The following is a 25,255-nucleotide window of genomic DNA, read 5'->3' as shown; positions in this document are numbered from 1 at the left end:
ATCATAGCTTTTTTACTTTTAATACACAAAAAAGCTCTAAAATAAAAATTTAAAGGAAAAGTATATGGGATATTGGGGGTCAGTGTCCTGAGAATTTCACAGACTACATCCAGGAATCATTATATTCACTGAGCATTAACGCCAGAATACATATGTCACCCAAACATCATGGACAATAAATATAGAACAAGGAGAGAAACGTGTGGACTCTAGGTAAGGAAACTCTAGGAAAGGCATTTGAAAAAAATGCCACAAGATCCTTCATAAGCACTAGCAGTCAGTGTCTGCATTTTAAGTTTCTAACCAAAAGAGAATTCTTCCCAAAACCACAATGTCCGCGAACACCACACTGAGGCATTAGCTCGGAACTGACTCAGAAGAAAACCCCTTCTGAGTGACTCACATTACTTCCGAGATCACCTTGGTTTTCCTTGGACATTACCCATCCCAGCACCGGGCATGGCTTCTTGGCTGCTTAAATTGTGAAATCTGACATGATCTTAGCCCAAAGGTGGCTTGCATGTGTGAGCACAAAAACACCAAGTACACCAGCAAGTCAGTATACTGGGTTTGGGATTTGGGATGATTTTTGTTATGTCCCCCATGCCCGGGAGATTACTACAAATGCATCTCACAACTTAAATGCAGCAATTGGTATTTTTTACTTTAAGTACAACTAGACCTAAGTCTTTACATTACAATATATTCTTACATTTACATTATGACTCCAGAACAGTAGCTTATTGTAAGGCAGAAGGGGCTTGTTCAACTCAAGGTCCCTTTTGCTGCCTCAGTGATGAGGAATGGTTACTGGCACATATACAAAAGGGCAAACTATCATAAGATAATGTAATCACAAGTGCTCCTTTGCTCAGAGCCCAGGGAAATACATATATTGCATTTATGTGGAGATTTTAGAAAAAAAATCGACCTATTGCTATTTAGAGATCACCATTTGGGACAATTTGGCATGGGATGTCAATAGAATGAGGGTCTGAGAATCAAGAGACCTACACTCTTAACTAGTTGTGTGGTTCTAAGCAAGTCATTTATCCTCTCAAGACCTTAGTTTCTTCATCAGTAAAATGGACATGATTATACTTGCACTACCTGCTTCCCAGGACTGTGGTAAGAAAAAGTACTTTGCATAACACAAATGCATAAATGCCTCCTCTTGGGCCCTTCCCAGCATCTCTGCTTTAAAGTAGCTAAATGGAGGATTAAGGGAGATGATTTTTATACCCAAGTGGCATACCATGCACAGATAACCTTTTTAATCATATACATATTAGGAAATAGCCTAAGGTATTCAACCACCTACCCTCCCTTATCATCTCTCTCTGGTAATTTTTATTGCCTATTGCAAAATTCTGCTCTATTCCCAGCTCCCCAATCCCAACTCCCAAAGACATTTGCAGTAGATCTTCTAGGACCCTAAAGTTCCCAAGCTTTTGCCAGGGGCTGTGCCAGATGAGTACTTGGGCCCAGATATTGCTTCACTACCTGACATGATCTTAGTTCTGCAAATAATACATGATATACCAAGGATCTGTGATTTAGAAGAAAAGCTTCTGGTATGGTAACTCCCTCCACAAACTCAGATCTCAGAGATTTTTCATAGCATCATAAATTTGGAACAAAAAAAGATACTCTAGCAATGATCTTTCTCAATTTACAGCTGAGTAACTGAGGCCCAGAGAGATTAATGAATTTGTTCAAGGTCACACAGGTTAATAAGTGAAAAAGCCAGGATTTGGACTCAGGTCTTCTTATTTCTAATCCAGTGTTTGACACATGATAAATCTTAATAAATTCCCTAAATAATCTCGATGTTCTTCATTCACTATCCTAATTGCTGTCTTATGGGTGTTTCTTCAGTCTATCATTGTGATCTCCTATGGACTCTAAAACTGTAATTTAAATGCACAAGGAGGTCTTCTACCTCTCTCATTCTGGTTGCAAAGCCTTTCCTAAAGGCCCCAGTTTGCAATGGCTTTTGAGGCCACAGTAACACACATACACACAGACACACACACAACACACTGTTCTTTCTGATAATTAAAATCCCCAGATTTTTCTTTCAGATAAACTCTAATTTAGCCATGTCTTCTCCATTTTATATTTCTGAAAATTTTTTTTTCCTTTTTAACTCAAGAATAATACTTCACATTTATCCTTGTTACATGTTGATCTTATTCGATTCAGACCACCATCCTTATAGCCCAAGATTTTTTTTGGACCCTAATTCTGCCATCCAACATATTAGCTGGTTTTCCTAGCTTTGGGGCATCTAGAAAATTGATCACTGTGCCATCTATTTCCTTATTTAAATTGTTAAAAATGTGATTTGGCATGAGAACAAACAGATCTTTGGAGAACTCTATTCAATATCTTCTTCCATATCAACATCAACCTATTCTTTGAGTCTCACTCCTTATGTAGGATAAAATCAATATGCTATAGCAAAGTACTAGAAACTGAGTGGCTGTCCATCAATTGGAGAATGGCTGAATAAATTGTGGCATATGAATGTTATGGAATATTATTGTTCTGTAAGAAATGATGACCAGGATGATTTTGGAAAGGCCTGGAAAGACTTACATGAACTGATGTTGAGTGCAGTGAGTAGAACCAAGAGAACCCTGTACTTAGTAACAACAAGATTATGTGATGATCAATTTTGATTGATTTGGCTCTTTTCAACAATGATTAAAGATAATTTCAATAGACTTGTGATGGAAAGTGCCATCTGTATCCAGACAGAAAACTATGGAGATTGAATGTGGTTCAAAGCATAGTATTTTCCCCCTTTTTTGTTGTTGTTATTATCTATTTGCTTGTTTTTTTTTCTTTCTCTTTTTTTTTTCTTTTGATCTGATTTTTCTTGCGCAACATGATGAATATGGAATATGTTTAGAAAACCTTTAACTGTATGACCTTGAACAAGTCACTTAACCCTAATTGCCTCAGCAAAAAAGAAAGAAAAATTGCATGTTTAATCTATATTAGATTGCTTGTTGTCTTGAGGAGGAGGAGGGGAAAGACGGAGATAAATACGGAACAAAAAGTTTTGCCAAGGTGAATGATGAAAAATATTTTTGCCTGCATTTGGAAAAATAAAATACTATTAAATAAAATCAGTATTCTGCAAAAAATAAAACAATGATAATTCATGCTAGTGATATAATAAATAAAATATTGAACTTGGAACCATACAAACTAGGTTCAAATCCTGTTCTTACTAGCATAGTGACACTGGAAAAGTCACTTAATGTTTTATGCCTCAAAAAACTCCCCAGAATTAAAGCATAATGTTTTAAAAAAGGTAGAATGGAGAAGAGGCATTCCCCAGGAGAGCTTCCTTGCGATGATAAAATAACAGGTTCTTCATGTATCTCCAATAACGATGATGCTAAATTATTCGTTAATCCCACATTGCTTTCTGTATCAGAAAAGAAAGACTAAATTATGATGAGTGCAGTTCTAAGTGATCAGTGTGATATAGTTTAAAGAGTTCCCATTCTGGGCTTCAGTTTACTCATCTGTAAAATGTCAGTAATAATACTTGTAATAACTACTTCTCACATGGATTGTTGTGAGCAAAGTGTTCTGTAAATCTTAAAATGTTATGTAACCATGAATCATTATAATAGTCTTGATTTCATTTTACTATGTTCTAATTCTTTGACAGTGAGTAATGTCAGTATGCTAAAAGGAGGAGTAGATAGGACTGGATTGCCTTCAGGAAAAGCAGGCTTCCTATCCTCTCCATGAAAGCGAAGTCCTACCTTTTTTTCATGTTAATATTCTACCTGTACTATTGTTTGATATGAGACAAAGAATATAGAAAATGGCTTCCAAAGAATTAAAAAGGAATATCATTCAAAAGGCAACGAAGACGCAGAGTCATGGTAGATGAGAAGAAGCTGAAACATACAACTACTGAGAAGCTCCAAAGATGTTATTAAGGGTTTGTATAATCATAAAAGATAAGCTGATGATGTGGCAAAGATGAGAGATGATAGCTGAGTAATCAGAGTGCCCTACTCATAATAAGAAAGTGAGAAATACTTCCAGAATTTCAGTAGACCCCTCAATGTCAAACTTTTAAAAGGATATAGACAAGAAGCATAAGATAGATGGCTTCCAATCTGCATCACTGGAGGAAATTTCAAAATCGATAAAAATCACTAGTCCATTTCAGTATGCAAAATATATGTGTTAAATATGGTCAACATAATGAAACGAGATTGGACTGGTTTAAAAAAACCTGGTTTTCTATTGATTTCAATTGTGATACAAAATATGTACCAATTTGGCATTTAATTTTTTTTATTTTTAAAAGAATACAAAGGCAAAAGAAAAAGAAATCTACTAATCTATTAGCCCACATTTTGAAAATTAATAACAAATTTCCTGATGCTATGTTGAAGTATCCTTTGGCAAATGCTGACTTGGGAAAATGCACTTAGTCGAGAAAAAAAAAAGTAATCAAAGTTTCTTGGGAAAAAAATTGAAAAATCTACTTCTGAGGATGCAGAGATATGTACAAAGTTTTGATTCAGATCAAGCAAAGAGAATTTTTAGATTAGTGTAATTCTCTCCTCGGCATGTTCAGAATTGCATTTCAAACAATAACAGCTTTATTAATTTCGAACCAAGCTGTCATCCAAATGTAAAGAACATCCTCTTTGTTTAGGCTGGCTTACAGTACTTATCAACTCTTTCTCCAAAAGAGAAAGGCTTTTTTCATTCTGTGTAAAATGAGTGAGGAGGCTTTTCTAAAGTGTCCTGAAACAATTCACTCTTGGCCTGACACCAGACAGAGAAAATGGGAGTCAGCTAAAAAGAATTTTTCATAAACTTAAGGAAGACTGAAAATGACGTGGGACTAATGAAATTTCAACTTTAACCAGAATATTTCCTTCAAAAAGTATTGTATTTGAAATTCTTTGTTCTCTGCATAGATGGTTGAAATGATTCTCCTTATGAGGGAAGGGAAAGGTTAAAGGGGAGAAGGGTCTCTCTCTCTACAAGCAAATTTACCTAGCAGCTAAGGACATGTCTTTTATTTATTATTATGTTTTTAAAAATTCAGAACATTTTATGGAAAGAAACCTAGGATAAGCAATTTAAGATAAATCTTCTTTATAAAACTTCCGTATAGTTAGTTCTTTCTTGAAGTGTTCCATAATATTTGTCAGACAGAAGGTTTATATATAAAGACCCAAATTATTTATGCAACTTCAAAAAAGCTTACTACTTTAAAAGTGAAAAGGACCAATCACAACAGAAATTTTCAGAAAGAAATCAATAATAATTAGTTTTAATTTTGTTTTCTTATTTCATTCTTTTACATGTTCTACCTATCAGATGGATTTTACAAAAATAATTGGTTCAAATTATAGTTCAATTTGGAGAGACTTATGGACAATTTTAACAGCATATTAAAAATTTAGAAGATATATACCCCAATATAATGAATGTAATTTTGTGATAAAATATATCTATACTATCACAAGAAATATAAAATAACCACCAGATAATTAAACATAAAAAAATTAAATTCTAGTCAATGGAATACAACTTTTGGGTCGTATACTTCATTGAATAAAGAAAAACAGATGATTTTTTCACTTTTTTCCTTTCAAGAAAAAAATATGATTTTTTTCTTCAGCACTATTCTACCAAAAGCAACTAATTTGGGACTCTTCTTTGCTTAGATTTTCTCTACTGATCAAAAAAAAAAATAAATAACTGCCTACAAAAGCAGAACATTGTTCTACTTCAAAACTATTAGGAGAAACAAGATAGAGATAATTTTCATAACTGAAACAATTTCTGAAAAAGATCTGCATAAATTAAATAAAAGATAGAATTCAGCTTTCATCCTTTTCTGAAGGATGGTCCAACAAAAACCATAGAAAAACTGAGCTCAGTTTAACAAAAATCAAACCAATTTTAAACCAATATTAACAAATAACACCAAACCAAGAATTTTTTTGGTCATGAATGTTGATCAATAAGCAAGAGTAAAAGAAGACATATTGTTTGTAAACTTTAAAAGAAAGAGCAAAATGTTCTCTTAGTTTATGAAACCACAATAACTTCAAATACCTAATGATTTACATGCTAGGCATGTGCATTAATTTGAAAAAAAATTGCCAAAAACCCCCGCAAATTTAACAATTTTAAAAGAAATTTTGACAGTAAACTAATGATACAACCATAGAGGTATTTATCACTGCCAAAGGTCTCACAGAATCACATCTTGTCCTGATCATACCTGCTTGCCAGTACAAAATAGGCTGCTGACCAATTATGGAGTGTTTATCTATACAGTGGTACCTTTGTTCTCCAACAATGTCAGATTGCAAATGTCCTAGAACACATATTTACCTGGAGGATTCTTGGCAGGATCATTGTGGCTTGGACTTCCTGATTGTCCAGAATCTGTAAAGAAATCAGAGAAAATGTTTTCTTTTTAATTTGTTTTTGAAAGAATTTCATAATCCTTATGAGACCTTTTAAAAATTAACAAAGGGCAACAATAGTTAGGAGCATAAATGAAGTAAGTGTAATTTCCTAAGCCTTTCCTGAAGAAACACTTGGATTAAAAAAAAAAGATGAATAAATATGTATATCTCTTATGTTGGGAAAAAAATAAGTATAGTAAGGTTGAGGCACAACAAATTCATTAAAATAAAGGGTCTGGATGTGGAAATAGAAGGTACAGGTGCCTACAATGTTGAAATAGTCATTAGCAATGAAACAAATATAATGATTGGATATAAATCTGATTATAAACAAACCAAACTCCCCAATAATAAATTTTCTTCTTATTGACCAAAATATTCAAAAGTTATTTTTTGCAAAACTGTGTGTATATGTATGTTATATACATGCAAACATTTTTCCTACCCCCTTATCATAGGACCTATTTCTCTATGTCTCATAATATGTATCATCCAGCATCTTATTCATTCATTCATTTGACAAACATTTATTAAACACTTCTTGTATTCAAAACATCATATTAGGTACTTTTTACACAGCAGCAGGTACAAAGTTTAGATATGATATAATTACCATCCTCATAGTCAGTCAGTCAACAGTCCCTCAACAAACATCTAGCAATAAAGCTATTGATCTAATAGGGAGGATAAGACATAAATTCAAATAACAAGAATATGTATTATTACATTGTAAGTATAAACTAAAATGTCATGTGATACCTGAATGGGAAAATCCTTATTAACCAGAGAACCAGGGTAACCTTCATAGAGAAGTTGAAATTTCAGGTGAACTTAAAAGAAGGGGTAGGACACTGACAGATGAAAGATAGAGTAGGACAAATTGATCAGCAATTGAACAGTGACTTCAAGAATAATGCAAATTACTAAGAAGTAGCTAACATAGCTTTGTAGAAAAGTAAATCAATTAATCAATTAGATTTCCATCCATGATGGAATGACAGGTCTTGTAGAAAAGAAGCAATCAATGGAACATATCTGAATTCCACATCCCAGCACATCTTCTCATTAATAATATAGTGAAAAGTAATGTGATTCAAAAATTGGTGTGAGGCAATGATGCCCCAACAACTCTATGCTATTCTTCATTCTTTTATGTTACATCTCTCCAACAATTATTTGTGTAGTCTATACTATATCAGCTTGCACTCACTCACAGGTTGCTCTATAACTGTTTACCATTTTATCTAGAATCTTTGATTTGTCTCTACCATTAAATCACATTTTTCTTCAAGTAATCCAGAGTTCTGTCTCCTTTTTTAGTCTCATTTGTATGACATAGAGTGATGTGGATGTAGGAAATAACTGATAAAATACTAGTTAAATAAATGGGTCAGAATCAGAAACTTCATTGTTTGTCACTGATGGAACATGAAAAATATGACAGCTCATACTTCTACAAAAAGCATTTTATTTACAAAATCTTTTTACCTTTCAGGATAGAAAGTGTCAATACTACTATGCTCATTTTAGAAATGGGGAAACCGAGGCCATGAAAGGTTATAGTGTTTTATTTACCCATGTTTTGCCAGAGTGGGCAGTGTCAGAAGAAGGAATTAAACCCATTTCTCTAGACTCATTGTCTAATACTCTTTCCACTATATATACCATCAAAAAACTAGGCATCCTCTGTTACAGATTGTTCCAAAAGTCTTAATATGTTTAATCTTTAGTAGCTTGAAACTTCAATAAGACTTTGGGAATACCCTGTATATTAAATAATACTTTTTATTTGAGGATCAGATCTGTGATTTCATTGGTGTAGGAAACTGAGGATACTCCCTCTCTCAATTCTGGTCTTCACCTGCTCTGCAATTTACAGTCTTGGTTGGAGCACTAAGAAATTAACTGACTTCTCCAGTTACCCAGTCAACATTTTCAGAGACAGGACTTCATCTCAAGTCTTCCCATTCCACTACTCCACACTGTCTCTCATTGGATAACAATATGGTAGAAAGAGAGAAGAATAGGGGAGAGAAGGAGGAAGGAACAGAAGGGGACAGAAGAAGAGGGAGAGGGACAAGGAAAGAAAGGGAGAGAGGGAGAAAAAGAAATCTATTTTAACTAGGAAACCCTAAGTCCTTTTTTATATTTACCTGACGAATATACTTCCGGCAATGTAACCCTTTGAAAGGCGCTGAAATATTTGAAGGCAGCTGTTACTTAATAATACATTAATTCATACATGTATTTTTGGTCTGCTATGTGCAAGGCATTTTCCTAAATGCCAAGCAAGATATAATGGATAACAGCCCCTGTCCTTGTGGCATATATAGTCTAATCAGATTTCCCATTAGGATTAAAGTTGAGGGAACTGTTGAAGCTCAAGCCTAGTCAAAACAATATATTATGAAATAATATTTATTAAATGACTAATGTATATAGAGAACTATGGCAATAACTGTGAGAGCTATAAATATTAGATTAAAAAATTCCCTGCCTTCATGGAAATCACATTCTATGATCATAAGTCTATTAGAAAGTTACAAAATATTATATGAAAGGGAGGATCATTATGAATTGATGGATCAAGGAAAAGATGGTAGAGAAAGTTGAATTTGACTTGGATTTCAAAGGATAAATGGAATTTCAATATGCAAATTGTGGAAAAGTGAGCAGTTCTGGTAAAGGAAACTATGAATGAACCAAGGTATGAAGGCTGTAGAGGAGACACCCTCAGCATGAATTTTTTGATCCAGATTTTTAATTAGTGCAAAAAAAACCTGTCTTCATTATTTTGTGTGATTGAAAAACATGATGGGATTGGGAAGGAGTATCATGGAAGGAAGATCTTATCATTCTATTCCTAAGTAAGTACTTAACTATTTCCCTCTTGAACAATAAAGAAATAAACTCCCAGTACCCCTTATGCATGACAACCACACAAATCTCTTCTTGGGAGAGTCTATGCTACTGCCAGTTTCTATTTTCACCTTCAAACAGTGTGAACCATTTCCTGAAGTGGAAAGAAGGGGAACTACTAGAAACCACAAATATTTGAAGGAAATAGACAATTGAATTCCAAGACTTGAGTCAAATCTTTAACTTTCACAAGAAATTCCCTCCCGTAATTTTCTAATGATGCTGACAAGTATATTTTTAATTATCAAAAATAATTGTTGATTAAAGCTTCATGTTATCCATTCTAAATTTGAAAAAGATACATTCATTATTTTATATTTCTTTCTGTGGAAAAATATGGTAGTTAAGTTTTAGTGTGTGGCTTCTGAGAGAGAGAGAGAGAGAGAGAGAGAGAGAGAGAGAGAGAATGTATGAATGTATGAATGTATGAAAAGAAATTCATTAAGTGAAGCAGAGGAAAAAGAACACTTGAGGCACAGGAAACAAAGGTACAGAGACACAAAACTATAACTAGTCTTAACTGTGCCTGGAACAAATTCAATTGAGGGGAAGGAGAGCAAATTCTTGGAGTAGCTGCTAGAGACAATTGAATCGATTGCAGAGATAGTACTAGTAGTCTACAGCTATCAAAGTGGAGGAAGCACCTACCTTCCCCCAAATACCAGGAACAGGTGGCTAATCTGTATTGGTCTTATCCTAACTGGAAGAAATCCAGTGAGGTATGATGTTTCTTAAGCAAAGGGAAGAAAAGTATCCAGAGGATGGGATGGTGAAGAGTATCAAATGTTGAAGAGCTCACCAAGAAGATAAACCTCTGGATTTGGTGATTAGAAGGTCACAGGTGAGCTTCAGCAGATTAGTTGAGCAAAATCTATACCTTAGTTAAGTATATATGATTTTTTTCCTAGGTGTTAAATAGAAAATAGTTAATCATTTAATTGACTAAATATTTAATAAAGCCTGGTATGTGCAAGGAAGGAGATCTATAAGACAATAGATGAATAGAGTAGAAAGGTCAAATTAGATTTTTGTTTATTTAAAAAAAAATTTGACGTGATTTAAGTATATTTGTGGGGCGGGTAGGTGAAGTTGTAGATAGAATACCAGGCCTGGAGTCAAGAAGATTGATCTTCCTGAATTCAAATCTGACCTCAGACACTTACAAGATATGTGACCTCGGGCAAGTCACTTAATCCTGGTTGCCTCAGTTTTCTCATCTGCAAAATGAATTGGAGAAGAAATGGCAAACTGCTCCATTTTCTTTGCCAAGAAAATCTCAAATGGGGCCACAAAGATTTGAATGTGATTGAACAATAACAAATGGGACGAAGCATGGACAAAAGATGTTCTATGGAGCACCATCATAAAAGAAACAGAAAGGAAGGGGATGGATGGGACCTAACACATAGATACAGGGATTAACCTTGTGTCTGGATGAAAGAAAAAAAGTAGATGATAATGCTAAGAACTTTTAAGAGCAGAATCTGAGGATTTGAGGAAACTCCCAAAGGAAAGCCTCAATCTTCCCAGTGAAGCAAGAAGCAAAATCATCTGCTATAAATTGGAAGGTTGAAGGATTCAAAAAAACAGAAACATTTTGAAGTAGTATTTTGGGAGGAAATGGCTAAAAGACCCCACATGAATTAGTCTTGTAAATGTGCTTGACAAACTTAAAATTATATACCCACAATTATGTTCTATAAACCTGTAGTGGTGACATCAGCTTCATTTGATGTATCTTTGGCAATATTCAGTAGTCCAGAAATAGGAGCAGAGAAGTCAGATGGCCAAGGTCACCCAAGGATGAGGTTTAGTAAAACAGTCACAGGTTAAGTAGCAAGGGATTTTACAATAATGGTGAATTATTAAAATGGTGAGGGAAACTAGAGAGTAAGAAGCAGACTAAGAAACTAGGGAAAGCCAAATGACCAAAGACAGAGAGCAGAATTAGTGGGGAAAATGTGAGCTAGCAGGAGAGGAGGTTATAGTCAAAAAGTAAAATTTCAAAGTTCAACTTAAAAGTGGGACATAGTTCTGTAAGCTACTATTTAAGAGGAGGCCCTGCATATCTCTGTGGTGTCTTGTATTTACTCATCTGTACACATGTTGTTCCATGACCTCTTCCCCCAAATAGAACGTAAACACCTTTGAAGACCAAGAGAATGTTTCAATTTTGTCTTCATATAGTTTCCCAAATGTAGAACTAGAAAAGACCTCAAAGGTCAGCTAGTCCTATTTCCTCATTTTACAGATAAGGAAACTGCAGTCTGAGGAATTAAAAGGTTAAAATTCGAACCTAAGTCACCCAGCACAACTGTACCACAAAACTCTCAATTTTTCAAGCATTTATTAACTTCCCCTGTGTACCAAGTAAATAGTAGGTTCTTAATAGATACTTATTAAATTGATACAGGATAGATTCCCTTTCAAATCTAAATTTACTAGCTACTTTTTTTGTACCTAGATCTGTTAACTCAGTTTGAATTAACCAGAAGTACAATATACTTATAATCCATTCTTTCTTTGTTCTGTAGAGAAAACCAACTTTAAATTAGATTCAATATGGCATCTGCTATGTAAACAAAGGACATCCTGGTTTTTCCCTCCTAATCTGAAGGAATTTCACCATGGAAGACCCAATGAATGTTTATGTCTGACTATTAAATTTCTAGCATAAGGAATAGAGGGAATGGGGCAGTCTAGAATAGGTGAGTATTACAACTAATTGATTCACTAAAATCTATCAAGTCCAATATTTTATTTATTCTCAGCTCTTTTCCTAACAAAAAAGAATTTTAATCAATGAGTAAAATCTAGCAATAAGGGTAGGAATATAAAGAATAACTAGCAATAAGAAATGATTTAGAAAAAGGAAACAGACCAAATAAATATAATGATAATTAAAAAATCTTAGCTGAGTAAAAAATGTAGGTGTCTCCCAATATTTAAAAAAAAAAAACTCATCTTAAAGCATGAGATTTAAAGAACTGATTAAAAATATGAATGTTTTATATTTCCTAGAAACAGGAATTCATGGAAATCACTTGCAGAAAGGGAAGAAACAGCAGAAAAGCTCACCACTCTGTTCAGAACAGTGTTAAGAATCAAGGAGATTTGACTTGGAGTATAGGGATAATATCATGGAAACAAAGAACATTTACTTGGGTTGGCTTCAAGAGATAGTGGAGGGTAGAAGGGTCTGGCATGGAAGTCACAAAGAGTCAGATATGAGTAATAGACTGAACAACATACACACTAATCTTAAGGAAGTTCAGGAAATTATCTGATAAATGGATGTCCTCTGGACAGGTCTTAATGTCAGATGAAGCAGAAAAGAATCAGGATGGGAAAAAGGCAAGATATACCCTTTTGAAGTTTTGGGAAAGGCTTTTCTCCTTCTGGCACTGGATACATTCAGGGATGTATACTGATACAGTTCAAATTTTTTTCACCCCAACAATCATATGGTGAAATTTTGTTATGATAGTTTCCTTTTAAACTGGTGAAAAAGATGCCCTCTTGGATCTAAATTGAATTCTCACTCTGCAAATATTCAGAGATACAGAGAATCCATTTTCTCACCAACTCCATGACTTGAGGACAATAAATAAGAAATAGGGTTTGTTTTATAGAAGTTCATTTCACATCCTAGTTGGCTGAAAAAAAAAAAAAGGCAGCTTGAACTGGATGATTTTGAGTTCCTTTTTAGCTTTAAAATTCCATGACTCTATAATAAAATATCTATTCCATATATCAAAGGATAACTGAAGAGTGAATAAAACCCATACTGTAACCTGCTTTGAGCCTCTTGCTGGAACTAAAATTAGTCAGCATGTGATAAAGGGCTCCTTTGTCATATACCTTTGCCTTAAGCAGGTGAAGAAATAGCCCTTTGTCAACCAAAGAATACCTTCAGTCCAAAAAAAAAAAAAAAAAAAACCCACCAACCTTTCTCAGAACAGTCTCCTCCTTTCTCTATGAAAGGTTATTAATGATCACTTTTATGAGCTTAAATTCAATTTAGCTTACTGAGATAGTATGAGAGAGTAAAGGGCTAGAGGGAGCTTGTAGGGATTAAATATATAGTATGCCACAAAGAAGCCGAAAGAATAAGGAGGGGGTGTAAAAGAAACAAGAAAGATTGAAGTAGAAGTATACAAACATTAATGAAATTAGAAAACAGAAATGAAGTAAATGGAATAAAAAATAAAAGACAATCTGCCTTTTAGAAAGCATGTGTGTTTGAGTATGTGTGCATGTGTGTTTAAGGGGAGTCCTGACTCTTGGTTTAAAACTTTTGGCCCCATCCCTCTCTCTCACACCCACCCTCAACACACACACACACATACACACACACACACACACACACACACACACACACACACACACACACCCTACATACCATCACTACCACTTATGGAGTCTCAATCTAGGCATTTTAAAACTTACAACAACTGAATTCTCTAGGACTTATAACAAATTAACTTTACATAATCAAAATTCCTATTATGTAAGTTATCTTGTTTTCCTCTCTCCCTCCCTTTCTATCTCTCAGCCAAAAGAACTGCACAATTTCAGTTTTAGTGGATTGTCATCACCCGTTTGGGTGACACAAAAGCTTACTTATTGTTTTACAACATTTTCTTTTCCTTCTATTAAATGTTTATTAAAATAACACCAGAAACACTACATGGGAAAACTGAGTAAGTGCTTTCCTTGTCTTGCATAAGTATGTAAATGTGTGGGAAAGTTTTGGTTCACTCACTTCTGTCTGTCTTTCTTTCTTAAATAGTACATTATATTATTTGGAACTCCCTCAGTACACAACTTTGTTTAACAGGCTAAAATATGTGAAATGTCGACAGCATCATTTTGCTTTCCAAATTCCTGTAATATCTTTGCAATGGGATCTCCTAGCCAGCCCTTATTCTGAAAGAAGCTGAGCCTCTTTGGAATTAGTTTTGCAGAAGCAGAATAATGCTTAAGAGAAAATAGTTTGTACAGATTTTAATTCATCCCTCTTAACTTATATTCCTTCTATATCTCCTTTCCTATAATTGACATTATTTAAAAATATATTCAATAAATTAAAATTTGTTATGTTAATGGAGGTGCCACCTTCTCAGAGAAAAAGTAGAACATAGATAATAGATAAGCAAACTACTCTCCTCCTTCCTCCCTCATTAATGTTCTCTGTAATTCAAACTAGTTTTTGTCTTCCTTTTTACACTTTTGTAGCACATCTGTCCTAATGCTTCCTTGTCCCCATCACTTTTTTGTTTGCCTGTCATGATATATCTCCCCCATTACATCATTATCTCTTTGAGAACAAGGGCTGTTTAAAAAAAAAAAAAACTATATCTTTAATACTAGCACTGTGCCATACACATAGCAGGCATTCAAATAGTTGTTGAATTACATTACATAAATAATGTTTCATTTTTGAAAAAACTATTTCTTTCCTGAGTTGCAAAGGATAGTGGTTTAAAGTCTAGCATTCCCCAGGGTTGTAATAAGGTAACTTTGGGCAAATGTAAGAGTAATCATCAGAAATTAGAGTGATATCAACATCTTGTCTACACAGAGGCTACTAAAAGCCACAATAAGGCAGTGGACCTCAAGTCCCACTCAAGTCGATTCATACTAAACAGCAGATAATTATTAATACACATACCATGTTAATTCATATTTTAATTAATTGCCAGCTCTCAGAAAAAGCCTTATCTTTTTAATTGACACCAAATTATCCTCACAACAGAGAGTAGTCTTAAAATCATATCTATATCCCTTGTGCTCCAAGATTATGTTCTTTTCCACAATACAGCCTGAAGGATTCCCAAACATAAAAGTCACACCCAAATTCACCCACAGTTTTCTTGCTCTCAGCAATATTTGCCCTATATGCTGCCTAGTCACTAAATGGGTCATAGTTAAATTTCCTAACTTTCTAAAGGGTGTTTTCAACTTGTAAAAAAAAAAAAAAATGTGGTAATTAAATCAAGATTATATAATATGCTTAGTGATCCAAGCAATTTTCCTTAAATTTATTGATGATTTGTGTTCTGTTTAAATTTTTGATTGGCCTATGAATGTGTGGCTCATTCATAACAAATAAAAGTTTTCTATTTTTTAAAGCAATCAGTCAATAAATATTCATTAAGCATCTACTATGTGGCAGAAAGTGTGTTAAGAGCTGAGGATACAAAAAAGAGACAAAAGGCAGTCCCTGTCCTCAAGGAACTTACAATCTAATCAAGCTATATGCAGAATAAAAATGAAATAATTAACAAATATAAATCACTTGAATTATGAAGGATTGGCAAAGGTTTCCTGTAGAAGATAGCTGATATTCTATACATTAAGGAAAATATGTATACATAAGTCTCACTAGAATGCAATAAAGATATACACAAGGGTGTTTGAATAGAGAAGGGAATTTTACTTCATGATTTTGACTTTTTTTTAAATGAGCACCCTCTCTGGAGAGAAATAAGCCAAAACATTATTTATTCAAAACATTTCTTTTCCAATTTTGAGAAGATTGCATGTTTGTTGGAAACAAAACATTTCCAGCTGTATTGTAAGTTTTCTGAAGAGAGTGGTAAGATTTATGCTCTTTCATAGTCTAAAATAAATGCTTCCCATATCTCATGATGCTGGCTGATCACTACACTATGTGGTAATTAGGGTACAATTTACCAATGCAACTTGCTACATAAAAACAATGAAGTTCTTTCCAAAATATGGATTCAGTAGGAAAAGAAGATAAGATGAATGTTCTATCTTACTCATCTGGGAGATATTGGAAATTTTTTGCAATATTATATAAGGTTGTGCTTAGAAAGCAAAAAACCTGCATTTCATTCATTGGTATGTAGTGCAGAGAGAATGGTGATGAAATATAAATCTGCAATATAAATGAAAAACAGAATATTATCAGATTCGAGAAAAAATTGACTGAGGCAAACTGAAAAATTAATGCAGAATTTCACAAAACCAAATGTGAGTACCCATGGTCTTACTAATTGCAAATATTTTCTTTTTACAAATTAACATATATTCAAATGAAATGCAGGAATTTTCTTTTAGCTTACAAAATAACAATCTCTGGGACTAATCATATATTAAGGGACTGTTATGTACCATGCATTGAATTGGGACACTGAGGATACAAAAACATGAGTGAAACAAACAGTCCCCACTTTCAATGAATGTCTGTTCTATGAAAAGAAAATATATACCAGGTGACTTGCTGGGAGTGAAGAAAAGGATTATTGGAGAAAGTTATTAGCTGCTGGTAGGATCAATAAAGGCTTCCTACTTATTAAGAAGATAAGGCTTGGGGCAGCTAGATGGTGCAGTAGATAGCGTACAGTCCTGAAGTCAAGAGGACCTGAGTTCAAATGTGGCCTTAGCACTTCTAACTGTGTGACCCTGGGCAAGTCTCTTAACCTCAATTGCTTCAGAAAAAAAAGAAGAAGAAGAAGAAGAAGAAGAAGAAGAAGAAGAAGAAGAAGAAGAAGAAGAAGAAGAAGAAGAAGAAGAAGAAGAAGAAGAAGAAGAAGAAGAAGAAGAAGAAGAAGAAGAAGAAGAAGAAGATAAGGCTTGAGAGTCTAGAAGAAGACTACGAATTTTTAGAGGTAAGGTAAGAGTCTTTTTATAGTGCTTAGTAAATTGTTTTGCCAAAGGTAAGGTATTTTTTTTCAATCATGTCCAATTCTTCGTGACCTCATGTGAGGTTTTCTTGGCAAAGATACTAGAGTGCCAGTTTCTTCTCAAGGTCATTTTACAATGAGGAAACTGAGGCAGAGTTAAGTGACTTGCCCAGAGTCATTCAGTTAGTAAGTATCTGAGATTGGATTTGAATTCAGGAAGATGAATTTTCCTAACTTCAGCCCAGAACTCTATTCATCTAGATAACCAGGTATTTATTATTTGTTTTATTTTTGATTATTTACATGGTATTTTAACATATTAGTATGGTGTCTCCATAGACCTCAAGATTTTTTTATAGATTATTTTAAAGACTTTTAACTATATTCATTTTAGCTATCACTCCAAGCCTCAATTCCATACTGCACATTTAAATTAAAAATATGCCAGTGTTTTATAAGTGATCTCTTATACTAACACACAAGTGATCTTTCGATAATGCCTGAAGAGTCAGAACTTCTAAGCTCTGCTCTGCCACTGCCAATGACATTTACTGTGATCTGAACAAACCAATTCATTCATCTGTGCCAGTTTTCATCTTGCTCCAAGTTGCAAGTTGGAAAAAAAAACTGGAATCAAGGCTACATGGACTTGCAAGGAGGGAAAATTTAACTTTCTTTATAAGTGTTATTTGCCTGTCTAATAATGATGATGTTGATAATGATAGTGAAAGTCCAACATAGACAATATTTGGAATTTTGAGGGTTTTTTTTTTAATGGGCTGGAACTGTTATTTCCTTCATATAAGAAACTACATCTCTTTCCTTTTGAGGAAACTCCTATCAATTCAAATTAGTAAGCTTTTCATAACTAAAAGTTTTAGGGAAATGTCTAGGAGAACTGAGAAGAAAAGCAACCTGAACCAAACAGCCACAATGTCAAAGGTGATACTGGAATTTGGGTCTTCTTTTCTCCAGAACCAGTTCTGTATCCACTAAAATGTCATATAAAAGCATAGTTTCCACTTAATAAATGTGGAATGTTTTGGGATAACCTTATCAGAGTGTCCTACACAAATAGAATATTATTTGTCCAAATGTTCTCTCAGAGAAGTGAAAGAAAATGACATTAAAATAAATGAAGTGATATAAAAAATATTAAGTTTGGAACTAGAATGGGCTGGCTACTGATAAATGATGGTATAATGGAATTTGTCATGGATTAGTCAGTAGAACTGGGTCTGACTTCAAGTTCTGTCATTTATTATTTTTCTAACATTGGTTGGGCAAGTCACTTAAGTTCTATGATACTTAAGTATTCCTATTTTCAAAATGGCAATAATACTTCTGGGGGGTATTTCTCTATTCCAAGTTCTCTTCTTCCTTCTGACCTCTCCGAAATCCACTGAGAAGGCAAACAACATAGTGATCTTAATACTTGCAGCAGATACTTCGTGGGGCTGTAAAATCAAAAGAAATAGTGTATATGCAAAATTCAGTCTAAATTGTCAATAGCAAACTGACAGGATCAAATCTCAATTCTAATCATTTAAAATTGTATAATATATAGGAAAGCAATATACTTTTTGGAACCTCTTTTTCTTCCTTTGGAAAATGGGGATAATACTTTCACTATCAACCTAATAAGATTGGGGAAAAAAAAGACTTGCAAACTCTCTACAAGTTATTATAATAATTATTAATATTACTATTCGCCATGCCAGGAATGCAGTCCCTTTTCATCTCTATCTCTTAGAGTTCCTAATTGTTTCAAGACCAAGATCTTTTCATTGAGCACTTCCTATCCAACCCCTTATCCCAAATTACCTTGTATCTATTTGATATTTGACTATATATATATATATATATATATATATATACACACACACACACACACATATATATACATACACACACACACACACATACACACACAGAGACAGAGACAGAGACAGAGTCAGAGACAGAGACAGACAGACAGACAATATTGTCTTGTATCTCTTATATACCCATATATAATATTGACAATAAGTTGTCTCCTCTGGTGGAAATAAAACTTCTTGAGGGCAGATACTTCTTTTTGTTTTTGACTTTGGCTTCAACACCTAGCAGAATGCCCAAGTGCTTAATAACTTTGATTATTATCAAAAATAATAATGATCATGATAAATAGACTAAATAAATGACACAGGAAACCGAAAGATGACATAAATCAGAAAGAATAAGTTCAGAATGCATTTCTTATACACAGAGAGATTGTGTGACACTTACAAAGTAACTTCTTAGTGCTCCAGGCAAGAGAGAATTCCCTCAAAAGGAGTTTCCTACATCACAAATTCAGGGGGAAAAATAATAAATAGATTTTTTTCAAGGAAAGAAGATAAAAGAAACTTTTCAGGATAAAACCAAGCCAACAGTAAAAATCAAATATATATATATAAATAAAGGCATTATTTTTTTCCAAAAGTAATAAAGATTAGTAATGAAAAAGATGAACAAAATTTTTCTAATGGCTCCTACTTATGATCAATGAGAAGGTAAATTGCAAATATAATCTATAATCATTTAACATTGTTTACCTTCTTAAATTAAAAAAAAATCACCATTTATGAAAACAGAGTATCTTCCATTATCAAGAATCCATCAATAACTAATCATCATTAAATGCTAGTCATCACACTGATCTTCTACATATTGCACTAGTTAATGTTCTATTTTTGCCCCCAATAAAACTAATAACAGCAACAATTTTATAGTTACTTAAGGTTTATGAAGCACTTTCTTCATAATACTCTAATGAGGTAGATATCAAATATTACTGCCCACAGTTTGCAGATGAAGAAACTGAAACTTTAAATGATTAATTTTGTCCAACATCATATATATCATCCAGTAAATACTTCACTAGGACTTAAACCCAGCTCCCCTGAAATTTAGTTCAGTTTTTCTTTTCAATGTATCACATTATCTCTCACTACTTTAGACTTGAATAAAATGAATTGTATTTTCAGTTAATAACTTGTGTAATGAGCAAGAAATTATTTTCCTCTCAATTTGTTTTATTATTTTATTATTAATTTTACTATTATATTACTATAACATTTGTGGAGGGGGCTGAAGAAAAATGAGCAGAGCCATCTATCTACACAGGAAAAGGAGGATAAGCACAGAGAAGTTGACCTTTCTCAGGAACAGATAAGACACTGATACAACTGCTCAACTGTTACTTAATTGACTTATCTTTAATCAACCAATAAGTTTTCAGTAAATGCCTTCAATATATCAGGTGCTTTACTGGAGGGGAATGAACTTTGGATTTGAAAAAAAAATTATTAATAGGGAGTTAATACAGAAGACAAATAGGAAAACAGTAACAGAATACTCAGCTATCACTGATGAATTCACATCACCAGATCCAAATGAACTATATTCAAAGGTACTGAAAAAAATGGCAGCTTTTGATTATCAAGTTATTGACAATTATCTCTGAAATGTGAAAAAATGGTAGAAGTGCCACAGAATTAGAGAATGACAAATATTGTCATTTTCAAAAACTCAAGAGAAAAGTATTTGCAAACAATAGATCCTTGATCTTGATTTTGATGCCTAGAAAATTTTTAGAAAGTTTTTAAAGGAATAGCAAGTGAACATCTAGAAAAGGAAGTAGTGATCACAAGGAGCCAGCATGATTTCATCAAAAATAGGTCATGTTAGTGTAACCTAATTCCCTTTTTAGATAAAGCTATTAGACTGGTAGATGAAGAGAATGCTATAAAATCAATTTCTTTGATTTAAGCAAAGCATCTGACAATTATTGATCTACAACTATAATTGTGGATGAGATGGAGTGATTTGGACTAGACAGATTGTAATTTGTAATCTTCACAGAATAGGGTAGTATGTCTGGAGTAAGATAGGTAGACAACCTAGAGTCAATGTCAGAAGTATGTGACAAATCAGTTATAAAGCTTTTTAAGGAGAAAAAGAAAGCAGAGGGGAAACAGCAATAGTAAAGGAAGATGAAGGAAGAATAACAATAATAGATGACTCTCAGATGGTATATTTTTACAAAACATGTTTATATAAAATATCATATTAGATTCTTACAAGAACCTTGTGTGATCAGTTCTATAAGCATTATTATTTCCATTTTACAGATCAAGAAGTTGAGACTAAGTGAAGGTAAATGTTTGCACAGTCTAACAGCTAAATGGCAAAAATAGGATTTTAACTCAACATTCCCTAGTCCATATCCTGGTTTGTTGTTGTATTTTTTTCCCTATTATACCAAAGACTGGAACTTAAGTCAAGCTCAATTGCAATTTATAATCAATCTAAGACTGTACTTTGATCCACACAACAACACTGGGAGTTGGATGCTATTATTCTTCTCATTTTATGGATGAGGAAAATTAAGCAGACAGCACTTAAGTGACTTGCCCAGGATTATTACATAGCAAGGTAGTATATGAGGCTGAATTTGAATTTAGGTCTTTCTAATCTCAAATCTTATCTTTGTTTCCCTGAGCCATCTAGCTATGGAGAGAAGGTTTGCATATAAATCCTGATATACTCAACATCAAATCCAAAACTCCTTCTACTAGTCATACTGTTTTATTGGTATGAGAAAGCTATGCACTAAGTGACAACCTTTGAAACTAAGAAAAATAAAAATTGACCCTCATTCTTAGTAACTGACTTATGCTTCAGCAGTGACAGTGGCAGAGTGGGAGAAAAGGGGGTAAAGTATACAAAGAATCACAATTTTATACCACAGACTTTATAAACATTGGCCTAACTATTGCTTTGGTACATTTGCATCCAAGATTCCAATAGAACAAATCTCTAAGCTACAAAAAATACAAAAGAGAAAAAGGTTTTGCATAATATCCCATCCATATGTCTCAATTCTGAATACTATCACATCTATGTAATTTTACACACAAAATGCCTTCCAGATGTGACAGAATTTTAATACAGACCAACTTTAAACTTTTACTGCAGGCTCATCTCCAGCCTCATAAGGAATCTTCTGACTGCGTGTTGTATCTCATAAATGCCAAATGTTCAATTTTCCAAAATGATTATGAACTTATCATTTAAAAGCTGATGCTGCTTTGCAATGAAGAAGCAACCCAACATTATCTACTTTTCCAGCCCACACTAACATAGACCAAGTACTGAGAGGCCTTCTCCATTGTTTCAAAGTTGAACTTTTAAAAAAGTTCCACCAGTTCCATTACCAAACAGCTGATATTGCCTATATTGTCCCTCTGATTCCCTGTCTCAAAAGGCAATTTGGGGCTTTTTAAAAAACATCTATACTCAATGCTACAGAAACAAGTTGGGACACCAACTGGCATTTTGGATTTTTCAGAAACTTTCACCTAAATAAAGCTCAAATGTCTTCTGAGTTTTAGCATATACTGAAATTAAAGAATTACCACTGGGGCCTGTCATGGGAGATTAAAAAAGCTTATATAATAGTCCAGCCCAAAGTTCAAACAGAGTGATTCCAAATGTTCCTTTTAAGAGGTGACATTGTCCTTAGTTGCTTAAAGCCTGAAACATTAACAAATTCTCTCACTGAAATACAGAATAATTCAAAAGAGATCACTTTAAGATTCCCACTTTAAAAAAATGGAAGAACAATGCATATTGCTCAGAATAGGTGGCAGGCAATAATAAAAGCAATATTTATATACTATCATTTATTTACGATATAATTTATATTCTATATAGTATATAAATGTGTCAGACGCTGTGCTAAACATTTTATAATTAAGGCAAACAAAGTAAATGTGACTTGCCCAGGGTTACAGAGCTGGTAACTATCTGAAGTTGAATCTGAACTCCTCAGTATTCTATCTACTCTATCACCTTGCTGCCTAGATGGGTAATCCATTGAGTTTGTCTTTCTATCTTGGAAATACCCTGCAGATGGACAACCCATTTTTATACCTTACTGTGTTGGAAAAATGCCAGAAATGGGCCATGTGCAGGGCCCTAAAATGAACAGGAAGAAGATAGTGGACGGAGTTGAATTTGGAAAACCACACCTTACTCAACGATCCCAAACTGCTCACTGCACAAAAGCCTATTGTTATTTAATACCAATAATCTCTTGGGGACATGAATATGAATTTTATAATAACATGATCTCAGGTAAATCAAAATCGCATTTACCAAAGGGGCAATAAAAAGACATATGGCAGATATTTAGTAGGTTATAGTGAGGAGTATTGTAGATGTCATCATTAGGGACATGTAATAACTAAAAAATATGTAATCTAATAAGAAGGCAGTCATGTAATAAGAAGGAAGGATTGTTACCGCAGACACGGAGAAAGCCAAGATAAGTGTCTTCCAGCAAATTGGGTGAATTCTATATGGAGGATTTATAGATGGACAAAGATAAAAATCACATATAATGAAAAGAAATGGAAAAATTAGGAATTAAGGATGTCCATACCTATCAGAATTCAGAAGAGAAGACATGTAGAAATCTGATGGAACATATTTTCAATTAGTATCTTAGAAATTTAGCACAATCCCAACAAGAAATCATTGAGGTCATTAAACTTTTCACCCAGATAGAAATCACTGATCAGAGAATCCAAAAAAAATTTCAAAATTAGAAAGTACATCTCCTAGTCTTCTAGATCAACATATATTTAAACAATAATCTACTTTATAACATGCCATACTAAATAAGTCACCATGTGGAATGTGCTAGCTAACTTCTAGTAAATATTCTCATGCATATTTCACTTTTCCACTGTGACTAAAATGATTTTTTCTTCCAAGCCTAGTTTATCTCTTTAAAATAAAGAGATAATAATTGAATTTAATAATGCTAGACAATATAACATTGGTAAGAAATTTTATGAGTCCTATAAAATTGCAAAAATAAAACTTTTATAGAAATTGAGAAATCACTTCTACCTTTTTAAAATAATTAATGATGGTTTTAGAGTTAGACAGAGCATCCCCCACCATTTCACAAATGAGAAAACTAAAACTCTAAGAAATTAAGTGATTTCCTCCTTGCAACTTATGCAGTAAATAACAAACCCAGGATTCAAACCTGGATTCTCTAATTTCAAGCTTAACATTTTTTACTTGGAATCACATTAATCATTTTCACATAATGATATAGTAAAACATAAAAATAAAGAAAAGTCAATTCATCAAGTTTAATAAGGTCCATTTCCAACCCTACGTTAAGGAAGCTTTTTTTATGGACCTTACCACTCTTTTGTCAAGAGAGAAAAGCGATGTCATAAATATAAAATAGTATAATAATTTGAACTGAGATGATGATCTTTTTTTATTCTACAAGTTCTTAGCATCTAGATAAATAGGATTCCTGATGTTTTTCCAATCCAAAATCTCATTCTACTTAAAATATTTCACAAATCCCTGCATTAAAATCATTTTACTAAAATGACTAAGAAAAAGCAACATCCAGAAATCAGTGAAAAGACAGAATGTTACCAAAAATTAATTGATTACCCAAAAATGGCATAAAGAGCTATCATCAAAAAAAATCATGATCAAAAATTGAAATAAGACAGTCACATAACAAGAACAAGGCATAACAGGTATGTTTTTTGTTTCATTTTGTTTTGAGGAGAGGACTTGTCCAGGGTCACACAACTAGAGTGGCTATATTTTACTCAGGTCTTCCTGACTCCAGGGCAGGTTACTCTATTCACTATACCACTTTGTTGCCTCTGGGAGTTCACAATTAACATTAGTATTCCTAGTAATATCAAGATCACAGTGAATGTACTTTCTCTGTAGAATTTCTTAAACATACATAAAAACTATACAAAATAAGACAGCATGGATGGGTTGTATGCCCTACTACATACTGGTGAGATGAAAGATATATTTTAAGCACTAAAATAACCATGCCAACACCTATGTATGCTGGAAAATCACAAGATTATATATAAGGTATCTTATTAATTCTGTCCATAGAAAGCATGTTTAATTATAGACGATTATACTACACATTGTACTGGCACTAAATAACAATTGAAATGACATTGTTCAGTGCATTCCAATATGGATTCCCTGGTTCCTTATGATATATCCTTCCTCAATAGTCGGCAGCCCAAAGATCAGGAACTATTGAATAGACTATGTCTTAATAATTTTATTTTGCCTCTGTTGATATAGAGCTTTGCAATGAAGATCATA

At 33.5% G+C, this 25,255-nt stretch overlaps 1 protein-coding gene across 7 annotated transcripts in view; it reads right to left on the bottom strand.

Moving 5' to 3' along the window:
• The window catches only part of NFIB (nuclear factor I B), a 269,506-nt gene that overhangs the window by 105,006 nt on the left and 139,245 nt on the right, over positions 1–25,255 (bottom strand). For all 7 annotated transcript variants that reach the window (XM_051987198.1, XM_051987229.1, XM_051987206.1 and 4 more), the window contains exon 3: positions 6,400–6,453. In XM_051987198.1, the coding sequence (XP_051843158.1) occupies positions 6,400–6,453 (54 nt within the window). The remainder of the gene's footprint in view (positions 1–6,399; positions 6,454–25,255) is intronic.

Source organism: Antechinus flavipes, chromosome 1, assembly GCF_016432865.1.
Source record: "Antechinus flavipes isolate AdamAnt ecotype Samford, QLD, Australia chromosome 1, AdamAnt_v2, whole genome shotgun sequence".
Lineage (NCBI taxonomy): Eukaryota > Metazoa > Chordata > Mammalia > Dasyuromorphia > Dasyuridae > Antechinus > Antechinus flavipes.
Note: the sequence above shows the minus strand (reverse complement) of the source record. Positions and strands in the feature narration are given on the sequence as shown.